The sequence below is a fragment of the Carassius gibelio genome, chromosome B15 (assembly GCF_023724105.1).
Source record: "Carassius gibelio isolate Cgi1373 ecotype wild population from Czech Republic chromosome B15, carGib1.2-hapl.c, whole genome shotgun sequence".
In the NCBI taxonomy this organism is placed as follows: Eukaryota; Metazoa; Chordata; class Actinopteri; order Cypriniformes; family Cyprinidae; genus Carassius; species Carassius gibelio.
The window spans coordinates 26,612,635-26,628,146 of NC_068410.1; the positions used below are offsets into that span (position 1 = coordinate 26,612,635).

General features: G+C 44.5%; 1 protein-coding gene across 2 annotated transcripts in view; it reads left to right on the forward strand.

Annotated features, from left to right (window-relative positions):
• bace2 (beta-secretase 2) overlaps nt 1-15,512 on the forward strand; it is a 38,348-nt gene that overhangs the window by 9,184 nt on the left and 13,652 nt on the right. For both annotated transcript variants that reach the window (XM_052576141.1, XM_052576142.1), the window contains 5 exons: nt 26-242; nt 781-912; nt 9,122-9,256; nt 9,607-9,708; nt 9,845-9,994. In XM_052576141.1, the coding sequence (XP_052432101.1) occupies nt 26-242; nt 781-912; nt 9,122-9,256; nt 9,607-9,708; nt 9,845-9,994 (736 nt within the window). The remainder of the gene's footprint in view (nt 1-25; nt 243-780; nt 913-9,121; nt 9,257-9,606; nt 9,709-9,844; nt 9,995-15,512) is intronic.

Here is a 15,512-nt window from a genome sequence, read left to right on the forward strand (position 1 = left end):
ATCAATGTCATGATGATTTGCTCAGTTCCAGTACATATCAGAGCTCCGGCAGGGGAGTTGCAGTAAAATACACACAGGGAGAATGGGAGGGAGAACTGGGAACTGACCGCATCACCATTCCTCAAGGGCCCAGTGGGACAATCACTATCAACATAGCCACAATCCTCACATCAGAAGGCTTCTTTCTGCCTGGAATCAACTGGCAGGGAATTCTTGGACTTGCATATCCTTTACTAGCTCGAGTAAGTGATATGTTACATAGGTGTGTTATTGAGAAAAGGTGTGTTATTTTAGAGATGGGTGCTACTGTTTGATTTAGCTCAGCCATAGCTGTCACATGTTCAATTTTGGTGTCATAAAGGTGTGGCTTAGATCTTCAAACAGCAGTGTTATTATCTTCAAAAGTCACTGTATATTTGCTATTACTAAGAGCCGTGTTTCAGAAAGTAGTCGATAATTTACTATGTACCATGGAAAATTATTAGTGCAATAGTACATTTCTAATATATTACTGTACAATAGTATCCAACTTGTTTTCTTTCTTTTCCTTTAGGGACTTTTTTAAACATTTATGAAAGCATATTTTTCCTCACTATCTGATCCTTGTCTTTCCATATTTTTGTTTTTGTCTTTTTCATTTTTGTCAATTAATATATAATAAACACTTAATACAAATATTGGTTTGTACTATGTTTAAGTGTAATTATTATATTTAAATATACATATTTAAAAATTGGTTTCAATTTCCTTAAGATGAGTTTTATATATTTCTCCTCTCAGCCTGACCCATCAGTGGAGCCCTTCTTCAACTCTGTTGTGAAACAGACCGGCATTCCAGATGTCTTTTCTCTTCAGATGTGTGGAGCAGGAGTCTCTGCCAGCACTACAGCTGACCCGGCAGGCGGCAGCCTGGTGTGTCTACCAAACCAGAAATAGTCTTGAACCGACCTAATAAAATATACTATCAAAATTAGTTAAAAATGAATCCAACTAACTGCTATAGTGGGTACATCAATCTAATCATGTTAACATAAATACAGGTCCTCAAACTTATATAGGTAATACTTTTCATGGCAGATGTTTGAAAGCTTGGTATCAAAAATTAAGTATTTGTATTAATAATTCAGTCAAAAACATTTATTTGCAAAGTCAATTTAAATTATTATATCTAAAATAATAATTATAAGTGTTAAGATGTTTTTTTTTCCTATCTTATCACATTGTTTAAATAATATAATCTTGTACCATATTGATATAAAAACACAAAGAGAAAGAAAATATATTCCATTATTAACAACATGAAGTGGATTAAACATTGTCAACACAATGTTTTTTGAATTTGAGTTCAATAATTTGAAAAGCTAATTAAATTTAAAGTAATTGAATAAGAAAAAGATAAATTCAAATGAATCACTTTAAAATAACATCAATCAAAACTAAAACACTTTTTTTAAATATTAATTTTAAAATATGAGGGGTATTTCAAGTAAATATATTAGGTGAAGGGTTCAGATGACAAAAAAGTAACGAATGAAAAACAAATGAAAAAGAATGCCTGCATTACATGTAAATGATGAATAATGTAAATTGTGGATTTTAATGTGTTTAAAAGACAAAAGCCTTCCACACACACACACACACACACACACACAGTAATTGTAAGATCTATTTCAGTTCCTAAATCGTATTTAAAAACAAAACTCTAGTTAGAAGTCAAGGTATATGAATGGATATTGTCTGTAATTTGAAGAAAAGTGGCTAGACCCATAGTCTACAAAATCTGAGGCTCTGATCAAAATTGGCCCCTGGTGAAAGATTAGAGGCGGGAGTCTCATGTTATTAACAGGCAAACTGGAATTTAACCATATGAGTTGCTGCTGTAGGTAGCATTCAGGCTTCCAGCTTTCATAAATCAGATCAGTTTAACACCTCTCAAGGACAGATGAGATTGGGTTTCTCAGCACTTCTCAAGAAACATAATAGCTCAGCGCGTCTCTGCGTCTCACACCTCTGCTGCCTCCTATAGGACAGTGTGTCTCGTTAGTGAGAAGCTAATTAAGCTAAAGAGAGTCCCCTGCTGTTGGCACATTCTGTTAGCAATACGGGAGCACTGGAAGAAGAGGCGGCCACGTGTCCCGCGGAGAGGAGCAGATGGGAAGCACAGTGGGGAGGGGTGTGTCCTGTGTCCACAGCTGAACAATGTCCAAAGCCTTTTGGAAATATTTGACTAGCCTCTTAATTGGATGCTATTTGCAGAAGTCAGAAGCTCCAGAAAGTCATTTGTATTTATTATTTTTATTCATTTTTGCTTGATCTGATATTCTTAAACATAAGCTAAAGAAAAATAAGTAGTTAAAATTAATCTGATTGATTAATTAATGATTAAATTAATAATTAAAAAAATATATATTTAATATATATATATATATATATATATATATATATATATTTACAAATATGACGACAACAATAAAACAGATAAATAAACGTCTCGGTTACGTACGTAACCCTCATTCCCTGATGGAGGGAACGGAGACGTTATGTCGACCGACAAATGGGGTCTCACCTGGGAGGCAAATCATCTCTGATTTTTAATGAAATTGGCAAGTGGATTAACACACCTGAGCCACTCCCCGTGCCAACGGGCATAAATAGGGCGACAGGTGCATCCACTCATTAGGTTTTACGCTGAGGAGCCGAGAACGTGTCCCGGCAACAGCGAATGGTTCAAGGTTGTGGCATGGGGACATAACGTCTCCGTTCCCTCCATCAGGGAACGAGGGTTACGTACGTAACCGAGACGTTCCCTATCTGTCGGTCACTACGAGTTATGTCGACCGACAAATGGGGTCCTATGGAAAACGCCACAACCTGAACCTCGTCACAACCCTGAGGCACTGCAATTGTTGACAAGCCTTGGCGTGCCACAAAGCTACGCTTAAGGTCGTAACCTTCCCAAAGCCCCAGCGCAAATTCACTGACCTTGGTACCGAAGGGGCCAAAGGGTGAGTACATCGCTGCTGGAGAAGGCCATGCTGCTGTTCCGCCCACATAAAGTAAATGGAAGGGATTTCAACCTTCAGTGAAAGATTGCTTCAAATCTTCCCTATTTGTTCTTTCAGCTGGCAAGACAATGGGGAAGCGAGCCTTTAGGAAAGGTCGCTACGGAGACCACATCTTACCCATAGGGAGGTGACATGTGGATATAGGCTGCCAGGGGGCAGTACTACATATGGAAGGGGTCTCTGAGGCAGGTCCTACCTTAGAGTAGGGATGGAACGGCTGCCAGAAGAGACTGACAGAATGATCTGTCAAGGGAAGACACGGGTTTGCCAAGAGGGAAACCTTACCGTGGAAGAATACACATATGGGATTACCCGTAGGGAGCCCAGCCATATGGACACCTAGCCTGGCGACAGACTGCTCCGCCAAGTCTGACGCCGAGGGTGCTGGAGGATACTCGACCAGGGTACGCCAACCGGGGAACTCTACTGGGAGAAGGCGGCGCTCACATCCCCGTGTTAGGGGGAATGGCGCAGCAAGCGAGACACCCAGCCAGCCCTTCCCGCCAATTACCTGTTACCCAACACACGGGAAGAAACTGGCTCTACACGGAGGTTGTAAAACCTCGCAAAGGTGTTAGGTGTCGCCCAGCCCGCAGCTCGACAGATGTCTGCCAGAGAGGCGCCGTGCGCCAACGCATAGGAGGAGGCCACACTCCATGTGGAGTGGGCCCTCACCCCCAGGGGGCACGGCTCGCCTTGGGAATGGTAAGCCAAGGCGATGGCGTCCACTATTCAGTGGGCCAACCTCTGCTTAGAGACAGCCTTCCCCTTCTGCTGACCTCCAAAGCAGACCAGGAGCTGCTCAGAGCTTTTGAAGCTCTGGGTGCGGTCCACGTATATGCGAAGCGCTCTTACGGGACACAGCAACGACAAGGCTGGATCTGCCTCCTCCAGGGGCAGCGCTTGCAGGTTCACCACCTGGTCTCGGAAGGGAGTGGTGGGAACCTTGGGCACGTATCCAGGCCGGGGTCTCAGGACAACGTGAGAGTAGGCCGGCCCGAACACAAGGCACTCTTCACTTACCGAAAATGCTTGGAGGTCCCCGACCCTCTTGATGGAAGTGAGCGCGATCAGGAGCGCTGTCTTGAAAGACAGGAACTTCAGCTCGACCGAATCCAGCGGCTCAAAGGGACCCCTCTGAAGTCCCGCCAGGACAATAGAGAGGTCCCAGGAGGGAATCAGGGGTGTCCTAGGAGGATGTAACCTTCTGGCACCCCTCAGGAACCTAACGATCAGGTCATGCCTCCCCAGGGACCGGCCGTCCACTGCATCGTGATGGGCTGCAATGGCAGCCACATACACCTTCAGGGTGGAGGGTGACAGCCCAAGCTCCAGCCTTTCTTGCAGGAAAGAAAGCACGACTCTGACCGGGCATCTCCGGGGGTCTTCTCGGTGAGAAGAACACCAATTTGTGAACAGACTCCACTTCAGAGCATAGGCCTGCCTCGTAGAAGGGGCTCTAGCCTGAGTGATAGTGTCTACCACCGCTGGGGGCAGATCACTTAGGTCTGCCGCGTCGCGTCTAGAAACCACACGTGGAGGTTCCAGAGATCCAGAGAAGGTCTCTCCTCAGGGGGATGCGCCAGGGAGGGGCTGTCACGAGGAGCATGAGTTCCGAAAACCAGGTCCGGGTGGGCCAGTAAGGCGCAACCAACAGGACCTGTTCCTCGTCCTCCCTGACCTTGCACAGAGTCTGTGCGAGCAGGCTCATTGGGGGAAACGCATACTTGCGTAAACCCGAGGCCAGCTGTGTGCCAGTGCATCTGTGCCCAGGGGGGCCTGGGACAGGGAATAGTACAGCTGGCAGTGGGAGGACTCGTGGGAAGCAAACAGGTCTACCTGGGCTTCCCCGAATCGACTCCAGATCAGCTGGACCGTCTGGGGATGGAGTCGCCATTCCCCGGGGAAAGTGAGCTGTCGTGAGAGCGCGTCGGCTGCACGATTGAGCTCCCCCGGGATGTGGACAGCGCGCAGCGACTTGTGCCACGTCTGACTCCAGAGGAGGAGATGGCGGGCGAGTTGAGACATGCGACGTGATCGTAGACCGCCCTGTCGGTTGATGTACGAAACCACCGCAGTGTTGTCCGTGCGGACCAACACGTGCTTGTCCAGCACTAGCGGACGAAACCGTCGCAAAGCTAGATGCAATGCCAGCAACTCAAGGCAGTTGATGTGCCAAAGCAGTCGAGGTCCTGTCCAGGACCCTGAAGCTGCCTGCCCATTGCATGTCGCGCCCCAGCCCGAGTTGGAGGCATCTGTTGTGACAACAACGTGCCGGGACACTTGTTCTAAGGGCACGCCGGCCCGTAGAAAAGCAAGGTCCGACCAGGGACTGAATAGGCGGCGACACATCAGTGTGACGGTGACACCATGTGTACCGCGGCGCCATGCCCATCTCGGGACTCGGGAGTGTTACCAGTGCTGAAGTGGTCTCATATGAAGCAACCCGAGCGGCGTGACTGTGGCTGCGGATGCCATATGCCCCAGGAGCCTCTGAAAGTGTTTCAGTGGTACCACTGTCCTGCCTCTGAAGGAACTCAGGCAGTTCAGCACTGACTGGGCACGCTCGCTGGTGAGACGTGCCGTCATACTCACCGAGTCTAACTCCATACCGAGATAAGAGATCCTCTGCACAGGGGAGAGCTTGCTCTTCTCCCGGTTGACCTGAAGCCCCAACTGACTGAGGTGCCGGAGCACGAAGTCCCTGTGATCGCACAACTCTTCTCGGGACCGGGCCATAATGAGCCAGTCGTCGAGATAGTTGAGGATCCTGATGCCCACTTCCCAGAGTGGGGCAAGGGCGCCCTCTGCGACCTTCGTGAAGACACGGGGGGACAGGGAGAGCCCGAAGGGGAGGACCTTGTACTGCCATGCCTGACCCTCTAAGCAAAGCGCAGAAACGGTCTGTGACGAGGGAGGATAGAGACATTTCAGGTCGATCGCTGCAAACCAGTCCTGGGACTGGACGCATTTGATAATGCGTTTCTGCATCAACATCCTGAACCGGAGCTTGTGTAGGGCCCGATTCAAGACTCGCAGATCCAGGATAGGTCGAAGGCCACCGCTTTTCTTGGGCACGATGAGTAAGGGCTGTAATACCCCATTCTCATCTCGGCTGGAGGGACCGGCTCAATTGCATCCTTCGCCAGCAGGACAGCAATCTCCTCGCACAAGACAGGGGTGTCCCGGACTGCCCCCGAAGTCTCGAGCACGCCATTGAACTTGGGGGGGGGGTCGCCGGGCGAACTGAATCGCATAGCCGAGTTGGACCGTCCGGATGAGCCAGCGTGACGGGTTGGGCAGCGCAAGCCACGCTCCCAGACTCTGTACAAGTGGCACCAAAGGGACAGTCGACATACCCGCAGTGGTGCAGCGATGGGGAGTCGTGCCGGAAGGCCCAGAAGACTCTGCGTCCTGGGTCATCACAACAACACTCCCCGTGTTCCCGGAGGAACTGGCCAGAGACGCGTGGAGAGGCGTTGCGTCTCCGAACCGCGACCTCTTGGCCGCTGGCGAAAGGGGGCGTCGTGGGTGAGAATGAGGAAGGAGTGGCGTTGTCTTCGCCATCTCCTGAAGAGCAGTTCTCCGCATCTCCGAGTTGCTCGTGTCAGGGCCGCTTAGTCGACTTCCTCGAGGACTTTGCAGCCGGGAGTGACACGGGGGGGCGCCGCTCTCCTACGCGGAGCTCGACGCGCCGGCCTCGAAGAACTCTCAGCACGGAGCGGAGCTGGTGTGGAGGACGCAGGGAGGCGCCCTCGGCGACGAGCAGGCTGAGGCACTGCCTGCGACGGAATGGTGGCAACCGGATCACGTCGTGGCAAAATGCGCTGTATGGCCTCAGTCTGCTGTTGTTCTGTCAGGAACTACTGGGCACAGCCCCTGACAGCGTCACCACACAGGACAGACTGGGACATGGGAGCATCGAGAAAATGCACTTTGTCAATGTCTCTCATACAGACCAGGCTGAACCTGAAACGGCACTACTGGACCACCAGAGTGGACATCGCCTACCCGAGGGACTGCGTTGTGACTTCCGTCACCTCGAAGGGGGAGGTCAGTCGCCATGCGCAGCTCCTGCATCAACCTCGGGTTGGTCCTACCCTCGTGCATTTGTTAAAGCCTTGGCTTGTTGGGTTTGCAGGATAGCCATGGCATGCAAAGCAGAGACAGCTTGGCCCGCAGCACTTAAGCCTTGGTAGCGAGCGCGGCCGACAGCTTACAGGCCTTGGGTGAGAGGCGCGGACTATCCCTCCCAGTGGCGGCATTTTGCGGACACAAGTGCACCGCAATCGCACTCTCCTGCTGGGGAATGTCAACACACCCCTAGCTGCCCCGCCATCGAGGGTAGTGAGGACGGGAGAACGAAATGAGCTGCTTCCGGCCGTAAAAGGGGCCATCCACGACTACATCACTTCCCCATGCACATCCGGGAAGAAAGGAACCAGAGTAAAACGCGGTTGTGAGTCGCGCTCCACACCGAGAACCCATCAAACAGTCATGAGCACTCAGGGCTGGGCGGTGCATTCACCTCCATCCTAATGCTCACAGCTGCCCGGGCAAGCACGGCTGTCAACTCTGGGTCCAATTCGGCAGTGGCGACAACACCCGAGGGGGGCAGCCCCGCCGAATCTTCATCCACAGAGGTCAACAGCCCATCCCCTATGCTGCAATCGACATCTGATCTCCGGCGGCAAACTGAATGACCCGTTGGGACTGCCATAAGACAGCCCAGCAAAATCACCCAGCAGCCGCACAGGACAAACACTGCGGAAGGGGTAAGAGGTCCGTGGGGCGTGGCCCGGCGGAGAAGCTCTCACTGTCACCTTCAAATCTCCCAGAGCACTAGCCGGCGGTCCTCTGCTCGAGACAGAGAAACCAGAACGGGTAGTGACAGAGGGGTCTGCTCCTTTCCCTTTAAGAAAGGGGAGACGCGATCACAGCGTTGCCATGGTCACACACGCAGTGCGTGCATGAACCATCCACAAACGCGCCTTCAGCGTGCTGAATGCCCAGACACGGAAGAGAGCGAACGTGGCCGTTGTCAGAGAACAGGAAACGACCGCATCCAGAAGGACGCGGACGAAACGGCGTCTTGAAAAAGACGCGAATCGTCCGCGATTTGCTCTTTTAGGAAATCTGCTCTCTTAGTTGAAGCGCCCAGGGGAATCACTGAAAGGGACACCGCTGTTTGCGCCGTACCGCCAACCAGAACAGCTTCCCGACACAGCAGATGAATGGCTTTGTGGAGTATAACAGCTTTCATACAACCACTCGGCTCCGAAGCAAAAATCTAATGAGTGGATGCACCTGTCGCCCTATTTATACCCGTTGGCACGGGGAGTGGCTCAGGTGTGTTAATCCACTTGCCAATTTCATTGGCGTTTTCCCCTAAAATCAGAGATGATTGGCCTCCCAGGTGAGACCCCATTTGTCGGTCGACATAACTCGTAGTGACCGACAGATAGGGAACCCTAAATATAGCTAATAAAAGTAGAAAACTGTTTTTATACAGACAAATGAATCAATCAATTAAATAATTATTCAATTAATCAGTTTCACAAGATTTATTTTTTAAAGCAAGACAATACCCACAAAAACCAATGGTCAACAATATGGTAAATTTTGAGATTTTGGCACATTATGCTTCCAAAACTTGTCATCTTTCAGACTAGTAGAAAATTGGTAAATATACCTAAATATCAAAAAAAAAAAAAAAAAAAAAAAAAAGTAATGTCAACAATTCAAAAAAAAAATGTATTCAATGTTAAAATTTGTTCTCAAGATGTACATGTATGCAAACTTGCATATTTACAATAATAACTTATTTGCATTTTCCAATATAACATTTCAGAAAACTTGTAATATTAAATGAACTAAAAAATTATATTTTAACAAACTGTCACTAATTCACAGGAAACTGTTAGTTAACATTGTTAACCTGTATTGTCTTGCCTTAATTTAAATTCAAAGCTAATATCTTGGAAGATTTTTAATATATGCAAAGGAAAGATATGCCTTTAGATCACATGCTTTGATGTCTTTGTGTTGTGTTTTAGATCATGGGAGGAGTTGAGCCCACCTTGTACCAGGGTTCAGTTTGGTACACACCAATCCTGGAGGAATGGTACTATCAAGTGGAAGTCTTGAAGCTTGAAGTTGGAGCCCAAAATTTAAACCTAGACTGCAAAGAGGTACATGATACAGTGTAGCTAAAAAACATTTATTATGAATAAAGACTATTCAACCAGAAAATCTAGTCCATCCTTTTAGATAGTGATGGAGTTAAAAACACAATGATTATTTGACCTTGTGGGAACAGTAAAGAGTCGTGACTGCAATTGCTCCAAGGGTGAGCTGAAAGTGTACCTTTAAAGTCTGCCAGTGCAGTAATTCCAGCATTCAATGAGATATATGGCAGAGAATATCCCTACTAAGAATGCAGTAATCTTGTTTATGAAATCCTGAGGAGCAGAGCAGGTATTGCTTTTTGTTTGATGGAGACCTTGACTGATCTTTCTTTCCCTTTGGTTGTTTCGTGTAGTACAACTCAGATAAAGCCATTGTGGATAGTGGGACGACTTTACTGCGACTTCCTGGAAACGTGTTCAGTGCTGTGGTGGAGGCCATTCTGCAGACATCACTGGTATGAAGACCTTCCATTTTGGCAAACGACTTGCCTCACATAAGCAATCGTGTGCATGTTTAAGGGCTTCAGTCTTCAAAATGACTCCGTAGTTACAACTGATTTTGTGTAACCCTGTTCTCTCCTGCTCTGCCAGATTGAGGATTTCTCAGCGGGATTTTTTGAGGGCACCAAGCTTGCATGTTGGATGAAAGGCGAATCACCATGGAGCCTTTTTCCGAAAATCTCAATCTACCTCAGAGCAACAAACACCAGCCAGTCCTTTCGCATCACCATTCTTCCACAGGTTAGGACTAAGGCCTAAAGTATACTTTGGGTTTTATGCATACACGAGTCCGCATATAGTGCATTTTGTCACCAGAATAATATTCACATCCTGTATGTGTACTGTCAGATTTTTGTTACCTTTCTTTGTAAATGCAGGTCACACATGTGCATTACATTTGTTTGTTTGCAATAATCAGTTGTTCCACAAGTTGGAAACACTATTATTTCACAGTAGAAAACCAAACAAAAGCATCAGAACATTAAAAGAACAGTGGATACTTTTAAGTGCACCTATTATGCCATTTCCAATATTGCCTTTCATGCAGTGTGTAATGTAACTGTACTGTATGTGAATGGAGAGGATCTGCAAAGCTGTAAAGCTGAAAGTGCTTATAAGTGAAATAAGTAAGGGGTAATGTACAAGAACTCCGCTTCGTGTTGGGGTCCTGATTACAACATAACATTTCACCACAAAAATAAGTCAAAAAACTATTAAGATGAAAATGTTTTAAAACCTTACCAGTCTGTTAGTTCTCATATAATCCATTGCAGCATACACAAACAATTGTAACAAAATGGCAGCAACTGCTTTTGTATGAAACCAGAGCGAGGCCGTGGTACCAGGATGACATAATTAAATAATTGTACACCATTTTGAATCAAGTTTTAATATTTTATTAGCTAAACGAATGCAAAGCTTCCTCCAAGAAGAAATTGTTCAAGCAAGAGTACAGCGCCAACTGCTGTTACCTGGATGAGCCTGTGTTATTAGCTTTTACCAGTTGTTATCAAGGGATAACATATCTCAAAATGACACGACTGACCAATCAGAATCAAGTATTCCACAGAGCAGTGTAATAAATAAAGTTATTGTCTTCCAAAATAAAGATTTGACTCTGTAGAGCCTAGATGAGTCGACAAATTAGTCATTTGTCAAGTCAAGTCACCTTTATTTATATAGCACTTTAAACAAAATACATTAGTCAAAGCAACTGAACAACATTCATTAAGAAAACAGTGTGTAAATAATGCAAAATGACAGTTAAAGGCAGTTCATCATTGAATTCAGTGATGTCATCTCTGTTCAGTTTAAATAGTGTCTGTGCATTTATTTGCAATCAAGTCAACGATATCGCTGTAGATGAAGTGACCCCAACTAAGCAAGCCAGAGGCGACAGCGTCAAGGAACCGAAACTCCATCGGTGACAGAATGGAGAAAAAAAACCTTGGGAGAAACCAGGCTCAGTTTCCTAACTGATGATGAAGAACTGACAGAGCAACCATCAAGTCTTAGACCATGTTCTAGGTTATTACAAGCAGAGTTTTTAGGTCCTATAATTAACACCTCTGTTTTTTCAGAATTTAGCAGTAAGAAATTTCTCGTCATCCAGTTTTTTATATCGACTATGCATTCCATTCATTTTTCAAATTGGTGTGTTTCACCTGCCCGCGAAAAAAATATAGAGCTGAGTATCATCAGTATAACAGTAAAAGCTAACACCATGTTTCCTGATGATATCTCCCAAGTAGGGCTGTGAATCTTTGGGAAGGCAGCGATTCGATTCACGATTCATAGGTTTTCGATTCGATTCAAGAATGATTTTTGCAAATTTAGAACGATTCAATTCGATTTGATTCGATTATAACGATTCGATTCTGCATTCTTTAAGTGCATTCACGGGATTATTTAAATGCTTCTACTAAATTCTTTAAATGCTTAGTCAGGGGGCAAATTACAGTAGCATTTATGGTTAGAGAATGTCCATTGTTCTTTGGTCCATTGTTAAATGCTAGTTTAATGATGCAACATGGCATACGTAAAAATGTATGTAAGCCAAGTTTTTAAAAAAGAGCTTTAAGAGTATTATGTATAAGCTAACATTTTGTAACACCAGGGGCGTAGCCATAATTTCAGAAGTGACAGAAATGTCTAATACAATCATTAATAATACAATCAGCCTATATAATAATAATAATAATAATAATAATAATAATAATAATTTATTATTTTATTGTATTATTGTATGTATTATTATTTTTACAAGGAATTATCTTCTTTTTTAATTACTTTTAATTAGCTGTAATAAATCAAATACACTGCTGGACAATAATCAATAATTTGTAATCGATATTTTTTTCCTAATGGCAATTTTATGATTGTTTTATATACTAGGCTACATTTAATTAGCAATTATTTAAATTGTCTGCACAGAATAAGGTAGAAAATATACTTTATAGTCTCTGTACTGTAATAAATGTCAAATAGCACTGCATTATTCATACATTTTTGTGGGTTTTTTTTTTTTTTTTACGTTTCATCAGTTCATTCTGCTTTTATTCAGTTTAGCTGCAGATATAGCCTGGCACGTCTATGAGAGCGAGATCGCTTCTCTTTCAGTGTGAAAACGTCTTCATCTCTATTTAACTTTTCTTCTCCATCAGCGAATGATTCTGAAACAAAACACGCCAGATGTCTGTTTGCTAATGAAACAAACGCTACTTTCATGAATCCGATTATCAGATACATCTTGCGCTCTTATTTCAAGGTCGTTGTTAATGCTGTGGATAATTTTAACAGTTTCCTTCGTATATTCGGTTCATCGGCATTGTTTAAACACATTTATCATTCAATGGAACTGTGCGTATGATTTAGACACTTACATTTCTGCTCCGTCCATGAAATAAATAGCCTACAGCTGTCGACGGCTCCAGTAACTTCGTCAGTAAGATGCAGAGAGCCATTAAAAAAAACTACAGAAAAGTAAAACTACTTCACGTTAGCATTACTGGCCACGAGTCCTATAGATCACACGTCAGCAGCGTCAGAGACGAACGGAGCGCGAGCGCAATCCTGTGACAGTCTCAGGCGGTAAACAGTGGAGCGCGTGAAGGACAGATAAGAAATGCTTTTGCATAATGCGCATCTATGATCTACGTTGGCCGGTCGCAAACAATTTGAGTACCCCCAAACACTAATTCTACTTATGACTGCTTCTCTAATCTCTGGGAGTTCTATGTGGGATTCTTGATGTTGAAAGATGGATTTAGTATCCTGTTTATTTGAACCAGCTACTCCACTGAATCACAACCTGTAAGTACTGCATGATAAATAATAGTTGTTTATATTTTCTATAGAGAGTTCAAAATACAGAACTATTCAAATGGGCATATCGCTACTGACACTGCTGTATGCTTTAGACTATAGGTGCCCAACCACTAGGTCGCGACTAGGGATGGGTATCGTTAAGGTTTTAACGGTATTACTACTCTTACCGATACTGCTTAGCGGTCCGGTACTTTAACAGTATTTTTATCGGTACTTTGTGTTGTGTTACTTTGTGTTGTGTTAGGCAGTCGAAAACATTGCATTTCTCTGTCTGCACATAGGGCACTTTTAAAGGATGCCTTGACAGATTGCTTGTGTTTCCGCCCTTACATGCAAAAATTTTGTTACACTTATAACAACCAGCGTTGTCTGCATCAACTCTAGTGAAGTATAACCACACTCTGGAACGTTTTGCTCTCTCTGCCATCTTCACTCTTTGTATTAAGCAGGAGTTTTCGTACTGTAAGGGGCCGTTCACATATCGCATCTAAAAACGCATGGAAAACACTATGCACGCCGCTTTCTGATTTTTTTTTCCCCCAAAGCATTCGGCACTTGCGCTCCTGAGGAGTCTGCCGTTGCTATCAACCATGACCTGCTCTCTCCATGTAGACAAATTTCAGCAATGGATAAATGGATTTGCAGCACTAAAAACTGCTTGCAGTAGCACTGCTTCTAAATTAATTTAAAAATCCACATACAGCTATCAGCTGTTCCTTTATCTTGGCTGAGCTTTCAACGTTGTAACGGAAAAGGTGAGGAAGTTACATGACCTGCGGTGCGCTTGCGGGATTCTGAAAAGTTGAGATGTTTCACGCTTCCATTATGAGCGCGCATACATTTGAAATAACTAACTCAAGCGCGCAAAAGATGCGATATCTGAACGGCCCCTTATGCGTGATAAGAGATCTTGCAGATTTCACAGACAAATGTCTTAATATTGCAAATTAGACATGTTTGGTAAGATAAAATGTGCACGATAATATTATTAAGCAAATCTCTTCGCCATCGTCACTCTTTATTATTAAGCGGGAGTTTTTATACTGTTATGTCTGTGCGTGCGCTGCGCTCGTTGTGGTGTGTGTGTGTGTGTGACTGACAGACAGCCTCAGCGGTGCGCATGAGAGATCTTGCAGATCTCACAGACAAACATCTTAATATGATCGCACATTAGAAATGTTTGGTGAGATAAAATGGGCCCAATAACATTATTAAGCAAAAATACATGGTACATAAATGTTTTCCCCTCCAGTACCGAAAGCAGAACCGATACTGTAAGATCTTACTGATACTACAGTCTTTCATAATTTAGCCCTGGGGCCATTTTAATACCGGGTTTCGGTACCCATCCCTAGTCGCGACCTACTACAGGTTCGTCAAGTCACCTTTATTTATATAGCGCTTTAAACAAAACAGATTGTGTCAAAGCAACTGAATAACATTAATTAGGGAAACAGTGTGTCAATAATGCAAAAATTCTGTGATGTCATCATTCAGCTCAGTTCAGTTTAAAAAGTCAACAATATCGCTGTAAATGAAGTGTCCCCAACTAAGCAAGCCAGAGGTGACAGCGGCAAGGAACCAAAACTTTATTGGTGACAGAATGAAGAAAAGTCCTTTGGAGAAACCAGGCTCAGTCGGGGTTCCAGTTCTCCTCTGACCAGACGAAACCAGTAGTTCAATTCTAGGCTGCAGCAAAGTCAGATTGTGCAGAAGATTCATCTGTTTCCTGTGGTCTTGTCCTGGTGGTCCTCTGAGACGAGGTCTTTACAGGTGATCTGTATCTGGGGCTCTAGTTGTCCTGGTCTCCGCTGACATTCAGGGCTGTAGAGGTCCTTTCTAGGTGCTGATCCAACATCTTGGCTGAATACGTACTGGATCTGGGTGACTGCATTGACCCTTTGATCTGGATCTGGCTACCGGGTCACAAGAACGTTCTGGGAAAATGTCTTTAGATATGACACTGTTATTTATTGCGTGTTAATGATTGTTCTTATTTTTCAGTATTTTCATTGTATGGGATTGATATGGAGTAGCACTTAAATAATTTAATATTAAATAAGTAAATGCTCTGACCGGTCACATACAGTACTGGGATCGCAGTTGATCTGTGATGCATACGAACGAGACCCTTTACAGTTCAGCACGTACGTGATTGGCAGATTAATTTATTTTTCACTAGAATAAGAAACGAAAGAGAGCTTATTATACTACGCAGTATATCAAAGATATATTATTACAATATATTATTAATATACTTACGCACTGTTCTCGCACACAATCAAAGCATGCACAGATTTGTTTCAGACAGCATGGAAATACTAAGTTGTGTAGCCTAAATTAGTCAAAATGGCATCACGGCATTGTTATTGTTATTGTTATTATTATTTTTGTTTTTCTTGCTTATTCCAAAAAATTATCCGGTCTTTAA